Source organism: Miniopterus schreibersii, assembly GCF_964146895.1.
Source record: "Miniopterus schreibersii genome assembly, chromosome: 2".
In the NCBI taxonomy this organism is placed as follows: Eukaryota; Metazoa; Chordata; class Mammalia; order Chiroptera; family Miniopteridae; genus Miniopterus; species Miniopterus schreibersii.
The window spans coordinates 51,143,123-51,157,252 of NC_138102.1; the positions used below are offsets into that span (position 1 = coordinate 51,143,123).

Sequence of the window (14,130 nt, forward strand, 5' to 3'; positions counted from 1 at the left end):
TCTGTTTATAGACAAGTCTCCAGAGTCTTCACACCTATTTTCTCTTTTGTAAAAAATTATTCCAGACAAAAGTAGAAGGAAATGAAGTTTTAGGCTTTTAACCCATACCAACATACAGTAATGCAGTAATAATGATTCAAAATTATTCAGCTGTGGTTCACATTGTAAATTATTTTTGTTTCTCCTACTGTTAAATATTTCATTAAAAAATAAAAGTAAAATCATATACTAAGGTAGTTCTCAAATTGTGGTAGGCAAAAGACTGGGGGGTTCATTTGCTATCCTGCTATAGTTTCTTCTCTTCAACTTTATTTTAATTATTATTAAGCATTGAAAGACTGAATGACCTTTAATGGTAGTATTGACTAATACTTCAGTTATCTTTCCATGTGTGTTCTATTTCTTAATTGAAAATATAGAATTGTTGTAAAAGCTATTAATAGGAAAATTTTGAAAGTGATAATAGATTGTATTTTTTTTATTTTTTTTTCCTATTTAAATTTTCAGGAACCTAAAACTAATACTGATGACTTTTTCAAAGACATAAACTCCTGCTGCCCACAGGAAGCAACAATGCAAGAACAAGATATGCCATTCTTGCGAGGGGGTCCGGGCATGTACAAGGTAGTGAAGACGGGACCTTCTGGCCACAACATCAGAAGCTGCCCTAACCTTAGAGGTATCCCAATTGGAATGTTAGTTCTGGGAAACAAAGTCAAAGCAGTGGGAGAGGTATGGATTCTTGTAGCTTCATGACTTCTAAGATATTCATTTTTAATGTAATACAACAAAAGCATCTCTTTTTTCCAAAGGTTGCCATTTCCATCCCAGGTTTTTAAATGCTAATGTTCTTTATCTTTATTTGTATTGAAAATCCTTATGTAATTTTCCTGTGCTTCTTTTCTAATAATTTTATTCTCATAATTATCCTTGTAAAAATTATATTATCAAAATGATTTGTATGTATAATATAAATGTTTGGTATTTGCATATATCTTTTTATTATGATAAATGTACTATACTGCCATGGATTAACAGCACTTTAAAATATTTGCTATGGATCAGTATGGAGATGTAGTATATACAAAGGGTTTCATTTCTTTGTTCCCATTCGTGTGTCTCACTGAAGTCCTGAGCAAATAAAATTACTTTTTCATCAACTGTGGCATTTGCCTCAGCTGATGAGCTTAAAGATGTAGTGTGTCATGCTATTTCTCAGTGTCAGGGTCATTTTCAAGTTGCATTATAGGCACTAACAACCTAAATAATAGAGTACGTTGTGTTATGACATTTTAGGTGTCTTAAAAAATAAGAGCCATGTGTTTTTGGGTAACATTTAAAATTATTTAGGGATTATCCTGTGCCTTAAGAATTATTATTTTAACTGAAATCATAAATAAGCAGTATTTTGCACAACTTTTTATTAATGTCTGTCTTACCTCATGCTGTGGTCTTAATTTCAGAAACTAATTTCATGGTAGATATTTATTGGGATGATTGCGCTATTCAAGCTCTTAAACTTTTGCTGGTTTTCAGTCTGAGTGCCCTGAAAGAATCAAGCCAATCAACCATGCTTTTTGTTATGTACTAGGTAACCAATTCTGAAGGTACATGGGTGCAGCTGGATAAGAACAGCATGGTAGAGTTCTGTGAGAGTGATGAAGGAGAGGCATGGTCCTTAGCTAGAGACAGAGGCGGAAACCAGTACCTCCGACATGAAGATGGCAAGTTGGCTTAAATTTGTGATTTATTCCAATTAACCTTTGAAATGCAGAAGTTTAAAGTGTATTGTATTTCTTTTATTGTACAGAGCTTTTTGTTTGTTTATTTTTTAAGTAAAAGCAACACTAAATGTAATTAATTCTTACAGTTGTTAACATTTGTTTGTAAAAAAAAAAAAAGAGTTCTAAATGAATACACATCAAAGAAGAGAATTAAAAGAAAATGTGGAACATATGGGTCCATCTTTGTAAGAGTGCTTTTGATTAATAAGAATTTATGTGATCATTCTTCTGTGCCAGTCCAGGACTGAATGTTTTACCCTTTCTTCCACTAAATGGAAGTTTGGTTTTCAAACCATCATAGTACTTCTCCCAGGCAATTTCATTTGATTGAATTTTGTCTCAGGAAGAAACAGTAAATAAATGCAAAGCATCTTTTGGGGGTTTCCTATTTTGTTGTTTGCATTTCAACTTGAAACTTCATTTTACCTTTTCAACAGTGATCTCATTTTATAAAAGATTTTCCATTTTGTCCCCTCTCTATTCTCATGGTGGCAAAAACTTGTTCTTCAGAGTTCAGATCACATCACTTGAGTGAAGCTTTATTTAATCCTAACTAGGTCAAGAATTCCCTCAGTGTTCCTAAAGAACTGTATTCACCACTAGAACAAAACTTATATTATATTGAAATTAATTTTTACTTCTTCATGTTCAGAGTGTGAGTTCCTTATCAACAGACAGAGTTTTTTGCTCACTAAGTTTTATAACTTTAAGTTGAGTCACAAAAATACTATTAAGGACATCAAAATAAATGGGTAAGTCAAGCAGAGACTTTTCTACCAAATCCCAGAAATATAGGATAATGTAACAGGACATGCTTCTTTTCCAAAAAAGAATAAACCTGGCCAGTGTGGCTCAATGCATTGAGCGTTACCCCATGCACCAAGAGGTCGCCGGTTCAAATCCTGTTCAGGGCACATGCTGGGTTTGCAGACTTGGTCCTCAGTAGGGGGTGTGCAGGAGGCAGCTAATTGATGTTTCTCTCTCATCTGTTTCTCTCTCTGTCTCTCCCTCTCCCTTCCTCTCTCTCTCAAAAAATAAAAATAAATATTTTTTAAAAAAAGAATAAACAAAATATTCATTATCCAAGAGATAATATGGCTATAAGCATAAATAAATTAAAAAAAGTTTTGAAACCTGTTTGAATGACAGAGTACATTTGGATGTATTAACATTATACATAAAAAATTCTCCTATTTTTCCCCAAAGTAAGCCTTTGAGATAGGTTATATAATCTTCATTTTACTGGTAAGGAAACTAAAGCTCATAGAATTTAAAATGGCTTGCCTACAGTTATATAACTGGATATATGGCAGATGTAAGACTGAGCCAGAATCTTCGTTTATATTTCAAAAATCTGTGCTTATTACACCATTCCGCACTGCTTCAATAATTCATTGAACACGATTTGAGAACCTACTCTCTTCCTTGTCTCTACAGATAAATTTTTCTTAGTTAAAAATGACACGGTCATAAAAAAATGTTGAGATGGTAGAACTATTCTTCATTATGTTTAGGAAAAGAAAGGGGCTTCGTTTGATGTAAATCAGACATTTTATAAAATAACCTTTCCATTTACAATATACTTACTACATATTACAATATATTTATTACATATTCATAAATTCTTAAGTATTTTCATTATATAGGCATATTCAGATATAAATGAAAGTACCTAAAGTGAGACCAGCTTTATGTAAGACATAGTTAAATAATATGAGAATGATAGGTGACTGTCAGGTTTTTTTCCAGCTTAATCATCATTTTAACTGGCAACATAGTACAGTGTATAAGAGTGGACTCTGGAGCTGTACTGCCAGGTCACAGATGCCAACTCTACAACTTTTAAAGTTATGTGATCTTGGCCAGTTTACCTAATATCTCTGTGCCTTGGTTTTTTCATTTACAAAATGAGGATACTTTATAGGTTTGATATGAAAGAGAAATAAATAATAAATAACAATTACTTAATGATCCTTTGTTCTTTACATATATATATAGTCATAATGTGAGTCTTAATTGTTTTTAACATAAAAGCTGGGGTGATAAAGACATGATAAGAAGTTGGTGCTTTAAAACCACTAAGATTAGTTGATAACGGTATCCAAATAGTCTGCTCATTGATATTAGTATGTAACTACTTGATATGAAAATAAGGGGAGTTGGCACTATAGTAATTTATTTGTATAAAGTAGCATGAGCAAAACAAAAGCTTTCCTCTTTGTAAAAATTCTTTATTGGTCTTTGGTATCCATAGATAAAACTAGTATGCAAAGTTACTGCTATCTACGGTGAGAACAGATTTCACACTTGGTGCTAGGCCATTTTGAGCCTAGAGGGTAAGAGCGATGCTGTCTTTTCCATTCAGATGACGGTTCATGAGTATTTTTCAGAAGAAATATTCCATTGCTGAAATACCTTATTACGAATAGCATTGCCTAAGGGGAGTGCTATGATTGGTTTATTGAAAAAAGTCTAAAAATGCTGGTAAAGGGGTAGATTGTACAGTACCACAGGTACAGCAGAATTCTGATTTAAGGGTGGAAGAAAACATTCTACCATGTTCTTCTAGTTCTAGTTTCTGTTTAAAGGGATATTGACGTTTAAAAAATTTGACTTTTAAAAAATAAAAACTTTGTTATTTATAATGTTATTTTTAAAGAAGTACTTTTTTCTCCTTTTTACCTTTCATTTAGCAGTCTTTATTTTACCTTTGTTAGCTGGCATTATATAATATTTGATTAAGGTATTAGTGTTTTTAGTATTATACCAAATAGAATTTTATAGCCATTTGATTTTTAATAGAGGATTAACTTAGTTTATGAATTCTATGTTGCATTGTTGCCATTTGTAAACTAGATAAAATATTTGCCATTTCTTTCTTAAAATAAGAATTCTAATATATTTGTTGACTTCAGTTCTGACTACATGACCTGGTTTATCTTCATTTTATTTAAGGAAAAATATCTTTATATAATAAGTAAAAATAAGTTAAAATTTAAATTTTCAATATTCTCATTCGAAATTTAAATATTTCACAAGTGAAAATTCCTTTTGGTACCAAATACTGGTTTATAAGGCATCCATTTTTGTTTCGTAAAATACCCTGGTATAAATTCGTTACAAATATGACTTTCCGGTCCAGAAATATTAGTGTACATTCAATAATGTATTTCTACCACAATAAAAATAAGTTGGCTCCATAAGAGAATATCCCATTTATAAACTTCACTGTGTATTTGATAAATGAAAACAAAGATTTGTCATGTACTTTGTATCAGTGACCTAATTGGTAAACTTATTATCAAATCTAAATGTGAGGCTATTTAAAATCTGACCACCATAAAATCTTTTTTGTGATTTTCTCTTTATTTTTTGAATAGGGGATAGCTCATAAGAAACTAATTGTATAGCTGTGCCTTTTATTGTAGAACAAGTTCTTCTGGATCAAAATTCTCAGACTCCTCCTCCAAGCCCTTTCTCAGTACAAGCTTTTAATAAAGGGGCAAGTTGCAGTGCCCAAGGATTTGATTATGGACTTGGAAATAATAAAGGTAGGTGTTTAAAAGTAGTCTTTTACATACCTAATTTTAATACTTTTATTACCTTCTCCTCTACCCATTTTATTACTCTTTACCCACAAAACTTCATTAAAGTTTGTTCCTAGAAAACTAACAATCAAATGTTTACAAAGACATTTCTTTAGTATTTTTGTTTTTGTCAGTTTTAGCTTTAAGTTTATAATTAAGTTTACTTATTCCTGTTTTAAAGACACTCATTTTTAATTCACATCATAAAGATTTGTGTCACTGTATCTAGTCAAAGAACTGTTTTCTATCATCTGCTTATTATTAGGAGTAATGTTAATAAGCAAAAAGAACTTTCCAAAGTGATTCATTTAAAAATCAAAATATTTTAAGTAATATTTTAAAATAATATTGCATATCAGCTTTATTAAATTTGTGGGGTTTTGAATGTCTAACCAAGTTATCTTAGTTAATTTAGAATTACATGACATGATATCTTGGGGTTTGGTATGTATAATGAAGCCAAAAATTGTAAAAAGAAAAACAAAAACCCTAAGCCATATGGATATAAAATGTATATAACTTTTTGGGCTGCACTAATGGAAGAGACCGGCATCATGGACAGTTGAAACAATAGTTATTTCAAAATAATTTATACCTGAATTTCATCCAAAATTTCATTTGTGTGTAAATCAGACACATTCATGTTCTTTCCTGTGACTCCTTCAGATCAGCCACATTGTCAGCAGGTAGCACCCAGTTGGATGATAGGTAAGAGGTAGAATAATTCATGGAAATAATCTTAATTTAAAGTGTTATTTAAACTAATTCACAGGATTTGATTTCAAGAAATAGTTTGATTATATCTGACTGGGAAAGCAAGTAAAATAATTAATTAGTCTACTAAAAACAAAGTTACATCAATGTGAGGAAATATTCAATTTAAAATAAAACTACTTTGTATGATATTATTTTCCACAGTATATTTTTATGAGGGAAGCCCAACTACAAGATTTCTTTTTGTTTTGGCTCCCCCTACTCTATTGTGTTGGTCTCTCTTACAGGTTTGTGTACTACATGCTCTCTCATTTCTGGTAGTTCAAATTTCAATTAACTTTAGCTATATCTTCTTACTTACATAGGCTAAATTCTTGGTGGTGTCTTATTTTTGCCCCTTTCTACCTTTGTCAATCCCTAAGTTAAAATCTCAATGCTTACTTACCACTATTATACTTCTATAGTAATCTGTTTTAAAGCCATGTTTAATTCAGTTTGTATACTTTCAGTCTCTCAAATGTCTAAATTGTACTGGTGGCTATCACTTTAAATCAGTATTTAAAGTATAAGTTATTAAAACATCATAAAAATCAACTTTCAAGAGATGCAAGCATTGCTGGCAACATGTATTATTAAATAGAAATGACATTTTTTAAAGTATGATTTGCTAATACTGCTCAAAATAGCATGCAATTATTAATAGGCTTTTTAAATATTTAGATGAAGCAAAGAAATATTAAGAAACTTTAACCTGAGTAAATATATCTACCATTTATTTATTATCTTACCTTTAACAATAGTTCCCATTTTATTTAACTCATTATACTATTCAAGGTCAAGAATGTGTTTTTTGCAAAAATTCTTTTTCTATATAAAATTCATCCTAATATTTAAAATTTTTTTTGTAACCTACAGCATTAATTTTTTAAAAAGTAAAGATGTGTAGCTTTTGTACACAGTTCTTTCCATATAAATCTATTCTTGTTGGTGCTTCATTTGAAATTTTCATTTATGAAGCTTTATTATATTTAAGGAATGTGGCTGGAAAGGTACTGTTTTCCAGTTTGTGCCTATGTCTGGATATATTTTTTCCTCTTAAGCATCATTTAAACTATTTAATATATATATTATCATAAATTAGGAGCTATCATCTATCCAGTTATTATTTCATATTTTTAAAATGCTCTTCTGTTAATGTCCATTGTATTTAACTTGAAGGGAAAATATCAGAATTCATATTTGCGATACTATTCAAATTAGGTACCTCATATTCCTTTTTCTTATTGTCTTATGGATTTTAATATTACCCATTAAAGCAAAAGAGTTCATGCTTTTTAAAATGTCTAATTTATTTAGCAGTAACAATTTTAGAAAAGAAAATATTAATTTTTAACTGTAATATAAATTTATTACTAAGTTAATAACATATACTTTGCCTCCCTTGAATCCTACATTTTTTAAAAAACTCATCTTATTTGCTTATTTTCTGCATGAAGTGTACTGTATATGAGGCAGGGTGATATTAGTCATTGTCAGGTACCACATAGAAGACATTTACTTAGATCTTCATTTATACTTATGTGATGTTCAACGTTTCATAGATTCTTCATAGATTTCGTATTCTCCCATGCTGCTGCTAGATGTTGTATATGAATTTAAATGGGTTTGGGCTGTTATAATAAATTTTGTGGGTTGCTTCCAATATTAAAACAACATTCAACTTTTGGTCCCTAATTTCAGGATAATGATCACCAACTTCCACACATTTCTGAATTGGCATAGTTTTATTTAGTGTCTGACTTTATCTGAATGTCATAAAGCACCACTTAACTTTGCCATTTTGGGTGTTAATTAATAACAAGTTGTAGTTTTGACTGTTTTGCCCACTGCAGGTGACCAACTGAGTGCCATATTGAATTCAATTCAGTCACGGCCCAATCTCCCAGCTCCTTCCATCTTTGATCAAGCTGCAAAACCTCCCTCTTCCCTAGTTCACAGCCCATTTGTGTTCGGACAGCCCCTTTCCTTCCAGCAGCCTCAGCTTCAGAGTAAGTCTGTCAGTCTTACCTGCCTCATCAAGCTATTTCTGAAGCTTTCTTCTGAGTTATCAGTTACTAATTATTTACCAACTCAACAGACTGGTTTTATTTTATCAGAATGTTATTCCTTCCCACATTTTTGAAACATTTAAGCTATTCTGAGCTAAGACATTCTGCAGCTAAGACATTTGTTTTTAATCATACTTTTTTTAAGTGTAGTGATTATGACTATTATGCTTTTTATTCTAATCCCTGTATTAGCAAATATATACTATAAAACATGTTAGGAAAAACATTTAATTTAAAATTTTCTTTTATAATATGCATTACTATGCTAAGCACCAGCTACAGGGATACCTTTCTTAGGTTTCTGTTGGGTTTTTGTTACTTAGAGGTGCCTTAAGAGAATAAACCTATTTTACTATTCCAGTAGGTGGAGGAGAGTCTGTACTGGGCAGGTTTATTTCTTTTAAGTGAATTTGTTATTCATAAAATGTATAGCAACTTAGGTTTCCAATTTTTCTCAAATTGTTGTTTCTTCTCTTGCTTTTTATTTTTTTGCTGCTATTCTCATTCTTAATACACTAAACTGATCATTTGATTCCAGTTCTGCCTCCTAGGATTGCTCTAGTGCATCAACCATGATAGTAACTCACACCAATATAGAAAATAGAGCCAAAGAAATTACACTTTACTGAGTGGGGTTTTTTTCTTGATGATCTCCTGACACTCCCACATAAACTTCTCTTAAGTTCCTTACAATATGACAGCATGTTCTTCTTGACCTTCAATTCACATGTTGGCTATACAGTATGTAAATACACTCACTGAGTGAGATAGCTTATGAAAGTCTTAGCTTAAACACCCATTATTTGGATTCATATGTGTGACCTCTTTGGTTTAATAAATTACATCCACACTGATGTCTAAGTTATTTTTCTATAAAATTACTTTGATAACTGTTATTAGGATTACTTAAGATAATGCCAACTCATTTAGTTTTTATTAAAAACTAGGGTACTATATAGTTAGCAAATGATGTTATTCACTATGATATAATTCTTAGGTAAAGCATATGCAAGAGTGTAAACTTTTCTAGATATGTACTATACATAAGGAAAGTTCATTTAATGAAGTTAATTAATTTAGAAATATAAGTAGTATCAATTTAGCTAATCATTTCTATTCATATATGATATTCACTTGAATTCTCTTAAAATAAGAATTTTAAGGAAGTATAATAGTGTCACGTGTGTGAAATAGTTTTTTTCTTCCTTGATAAGCATTACAGAAGACTAAAAGGGAACTAAAGGCTTAGTTTATGCATTTTATGGAGCAACAGACTTTTTACACTTAGATGCATTCAGGTTGCAGGAAGTTTTAAAGGTAAGGACAAGGGGAAAAACAAAGGAAAATAAATTTTAATCAAGCAGAAAATTCATATATTTTGTGTGTATATATATATATATATATATATTATATGAAATTTTTAAACAGAAAGTACTCTGATAATGTCATAATGGCAGCAGACAAGAGAACTAAAGAATAAGGACCTTTGTGTTCTATCTAAAGGGTCATTACCAGTCTTCTCAAAAACAAGTGTAATTACTATTTTTATTTTACTAAATGATTTAATGAAATATTTCAAAATAAACTTTCAAGACTATGATAAATCAGATTTGTCTCTTTGAAATGATAATAAGTTTCCAGCTGACATATGTCAATATAATTTTATGCATATTGTGTCTAAGTGTTATCAGTACCACCACTTCCTTTACCACCATCTTGGGGCAAATTTGAAGTCATGGCCTAGAAATGTCTCACCAATTTTCTGAATCATTACTTGCCTGTACTGCAGCAATGGGAATTAATTAGATCTTTTTTACAAACTTCTTATTCTCAGCAGAATATCACTGAAGGTTGACTTCCAAATCCCAGAAACCAGAAGTCTTAATCTTTAGCATAACTAAAAAAAGCTATGGAATCCAGAAATTGTTTTACTATTTTGGAAATAAAGTAGAATTGTGTTGATCATATATTATTAAAAAATTAAATGTGGCAGAGTGCCCATTGTTAAGACCACCCGAGTAAGTTATCCTTTCCTGAACTTCACTGCCATCCATTCCTGTGGCATTTCATGTTGTTTTAAAAGGTGGATTATGCATACTCCCTTTACTAGTTAGGAAAATGAGAAACATTTTTGTTTTATACTTTTGTGATACTGAAATAAAACATGTATAGAAAACCATATTGTTAATTTTTGCTTATATGATCATCACCACTATGTAATAAACACTGTACTTAAGCACTCTAATACATCCTCATTTGAGATAATGTCTCCATTTTACAAGTAAGGAAACAGGCTTAGAGAGGATAAATTATTTGCTATAGAAATATTCATAGTAAGATGGTAGATCCAGAATATGAGGCCAGTACTACTAACTGCAAAGGCCATGTTTTTAAATATTCAACTTTGCCTACTGATAAATAATATAAAGTCTGTTCTTTTATATATATGGATATAATTTCTGCTTATATTTAGTTCTGGCATCTAGAGTATTAGCTTTACTTGGATTGATTATTCTTTCCCTTTATAGTTTAATTTTAAGAATGTAGCTTGGTTTGAAAGGAAAAAATTTCCTAAATGTCATAACTTAAGTTCCCAGCCAAGTAGACGAGGTCTACAGAGATACACAACTGGCCCTCGCGTCAGCTGTATCTAACATTTCTATGAGCATGATTATTAGTGATTCTTTAGGGTTTTTTTTCCTGAAACATATTTTTTTCACTAATCTCTGCAGTTTGAAATAATATGGCACATTAAGTTAACTTGGTGATTTTTTAATTAGCAAAATTATTTTATTACAAATGTACACATACTTATATATACATACAAATTTTTTCACCAGTTATTCTAGTGAAATAGAATAATTACAGAAATGAAAGTTATTAACTTTCCTTGTCTTACCATGTGTGTATGTGTACAGGCATGAGAGAGAAAAAGAAGTATATTCTACAGTTTACTCTTCTGTTTCAAAATTATTTATGTAAAAACTTAGTAAGCAATTTGGCAATAAGATTCTAGTGGACTGAGGTAGAGAATGATATCTGTGCCTGCTCTCTTAAGATTTACTCTACAGGGAAAGGAAAAAACATATAAAGTGAAACCAGGAGAGAGGATGTGAGATCTGGAGAGGTTTTTGTTTTACTTGTTTTTTAAGTGGGAGCCAGTCTTGAAGGAAGACAGTTTTCTGGCTTTGTTTTGAAATAATAATAATCACATCAAGGTTGTTTTCTAAGTAGAATGACCCAGTAGAGAGAGAAATTGGTGATGCAGGAGACGGGAGAATTGCTAGAACGATATTCTTGCATAGGAGAGAAGATGAAATCTAATGCAAAGTGAGAAGGTTGGCTAAGTAGGACCACAAATAGTTTATCCGTCATAATAGGAGAGAAAGAAAAAGGTATAGTGTTAGGAGCTCCAGGATGTTCTCCTTTTGTTTTGGTTTTTTTTCTTAGTAAAATAGGGAGCTGTCAGCAGCCCAGAGTTACCAGGTGGAGAGTGTGTTGGTAATTTGAGAAAAGAAGAGAAGGTATGAAATAGTAATAGCTAACACATGTAAAACATTTACCATACAACATGCACCGTTTTAACCACGTCATATGAATCACCGTTTGATCATGCTAGAGAGCATGCTTCAGTTGAGAAACTTCATGCATTCATAGCTTAGAGTATTAATGCCCTAGTGGCAGCATCTTACACTAGAGAGACTGGCCATCACGAAGGGTCTTATAAGCCATACTTAGTAGGTTAGACTTTATCCTCTGAGTACAGGGAATAAAGGGGAGGGAGCAGATGAAGGAAATATGTAGTTCCACAGAATTTTAAACAAAAGGAGTGACAGGATCAGTATTACATTTGTGAAAGAACTGAAAATATTTTGAGAAAGGTCCTGGAGAAGGGGTGAATGTTAGAGGCAGGAAGTCCAAAGAAAAGCTGAGTAGAGCTTAAACTAAGGAAAATTACCGTGGGAATGTAGGAGAAGGAACAAGTTTAGAAATATTTAGGCTGTAAAATGCACAGGTCATGCTAATCACAGTTGTGAGAGCCAGTCTAGAAGGAAGACAGTTTTCTGGCTTTGTTTTGAAAATTAAATTGCTTACCTAATACCAGTACACAAATTATAAAGCAGGTTTTAAGGAAAAATGAGTTCAGTTGGGTAACTTAGCTCCAGTAAACTGTAATATAATATGAATATGGAAAACATAGTTAGCATTTCCAAACTAACAGTGGCATTGTTGACTGATAAGTTGTAAATATATCATCAAATTATTTATATATACATTTTTGGTAAGAATGAATCATTAAAGCATTTTAATGATTTTGCAATTAATTTAGAAAGCTGGCTTTTTTCTTTTAATCCTTACCTGAGGACATTTTTTCATCGATTCCAGAGAGAGAGGAAGGGAGGAAGAGAGAGAGAGAAGCATCAATGTGAAAGAGAAAATTAATCGGCTGCCTCATGCAGTGCCCTGACCGGGATCAAAACCGCAACTTGGGTGTGTGCCCTGACAGGGATTCAAGCCCATGACCCTTCGGTGCACATGATGACACTCTAACCATTGAGCCACACTGGCTAGGGCTCAAAAGCCTTTTTAAAAGTATTTAAATTCTATTTTCACATTAGGCCTTTCTTATCTCCCACTCTTCTCTAAATCTTCTACACTGTAGTATATCTCATTACTTAGACTTAGCAAAGCTAAAACTAAATATTGTTACAGCTTTATTGAAATTTAATTGTAGACATTTTGATGGGTTTTGGGCATATTCATATACTGTGATACCATCACCAAAATCAACTAAATGTTTATCTTTTAAATCAGACTTTTCATCCCTTATCATTAGGGATTTACTTTCTTCTCCCTACTTCCTTTAGTATATTTAAGAAATATGTCATATAATGGTATAATTAATTTTAGTGTTCAAGGGGCCCAAGATGTCAGCTAGCTTTCATTTTGGAGATAAGGGAATTCTCAGACTTGCCCAGAGTTACACAATTAACTGGCAAATTTAAGACTTGAATAAGAGAGATTCTTAACTCACTCCCAGTAATTTTATTTTTCCAATTACATCTCAGTTACTGTACATAAACTGTTAAAACTGCAAAAGCCAAGGGGTCAGTTATTCTAACCTTATTTTATACCTTAAATCCCTTGGTAACATCCCTGTTAAACTTTGCCAGACGGGAAAACTCACATTAGCACAAGGCTGTTCTGGTTGTCCTCAGTTTGTTAAAGAATATGGAAACAAAACTGCCCCCCTCCTCCCAATAACAATAAAAGAATGGAGCAACGCTTCTAACTCATCCATGGTTGATACTTTTCCTGGGTTTGAGGCAGTGACCAGGGCCTGCTTTTTTTTTTTCTTCTTTCTCCAAACAAAAGGCTATTTTATCCTAAAAGCCTTTTAGTTTTGGTTTCAGTTTTAGCTGTCTTTGTGCTACCTAAGTGTTGTATCCTTCTGAAGGCAGGACATGGTTATGGTTAATCACCTGATAAAAGTGTCTGATTTCTCTGATGTATAGATATTTTTTCCCTTGCAACTAATAGGCGGTTTGTAGAGAACTAGATTTTTATTCTGAGAGCATCACCAGCCCTTTTGTGTGTCAAGTTTCTGTTCAAGGAGCAATCCTTAATCTTTCTTGGAATTTTTTGAAATTATTCTTTTTAAGGACTAGGGTATATACACATCAAATTTTACTCCAAATTTTCCTATCTTGTCCATCACAAACTCTGAAATAACATGCTTTTCCCTAATGTTATATCTTTTTACCATATTTAGTAGGGATTTACTGTACATTCAGTAATATGTTACATATGTTTTATCCAAGTACAGTTGTGTCTAGAAGTCATTTAGAGACCGTTTTGAGGGTTATCCATCTTATTTTCATTCCTCTTCCTTCCTACGTGCATATTATGTGGATTAATGTTATATTTTGGTGAAAA

General features: G+C 31.8%; 1 protein-coding gene across 19 annotated transcripts in view; it reads left to right on the plus strand.

The window, feature by feature from the left end:
- MYCBP2 (MYC binding protein 2) overlaps window positions 1–14,130 on the plus strand; it is a 256,028-nt gene that overhangs the window by 191,106 nt on the left and 50,792 nt on the right. For 5 of the 19 annotated variants that reach the window (XM_081128620.1, XM_081128636.1, XM_081128631.1 and 2 more), the window contains 4 exons: window positions 508–732; window positions 1,592–1,724; window positions 5,213–5,335; window positions 7,954–8,133. In XM_081128620.1, coding sequence (XP_080984746.1) covers window positions 508–732; window positions 1,592–1,724; window positions 5,213–5,335; window positions 7,954–8,133 — 661 coding nt within the window. The remainder of the gene's footprint in view (window positions 1–507; window positions 733–1,591; window positions 1,725–5,212; window positions 5,336–7,953; window positions 8,134–14,130) is intronic. The other 14 variants (XM_081128633.1, XM_081128621.1, XM_081128632.1 and 11 more) reach the window with 5 other exon arrangements.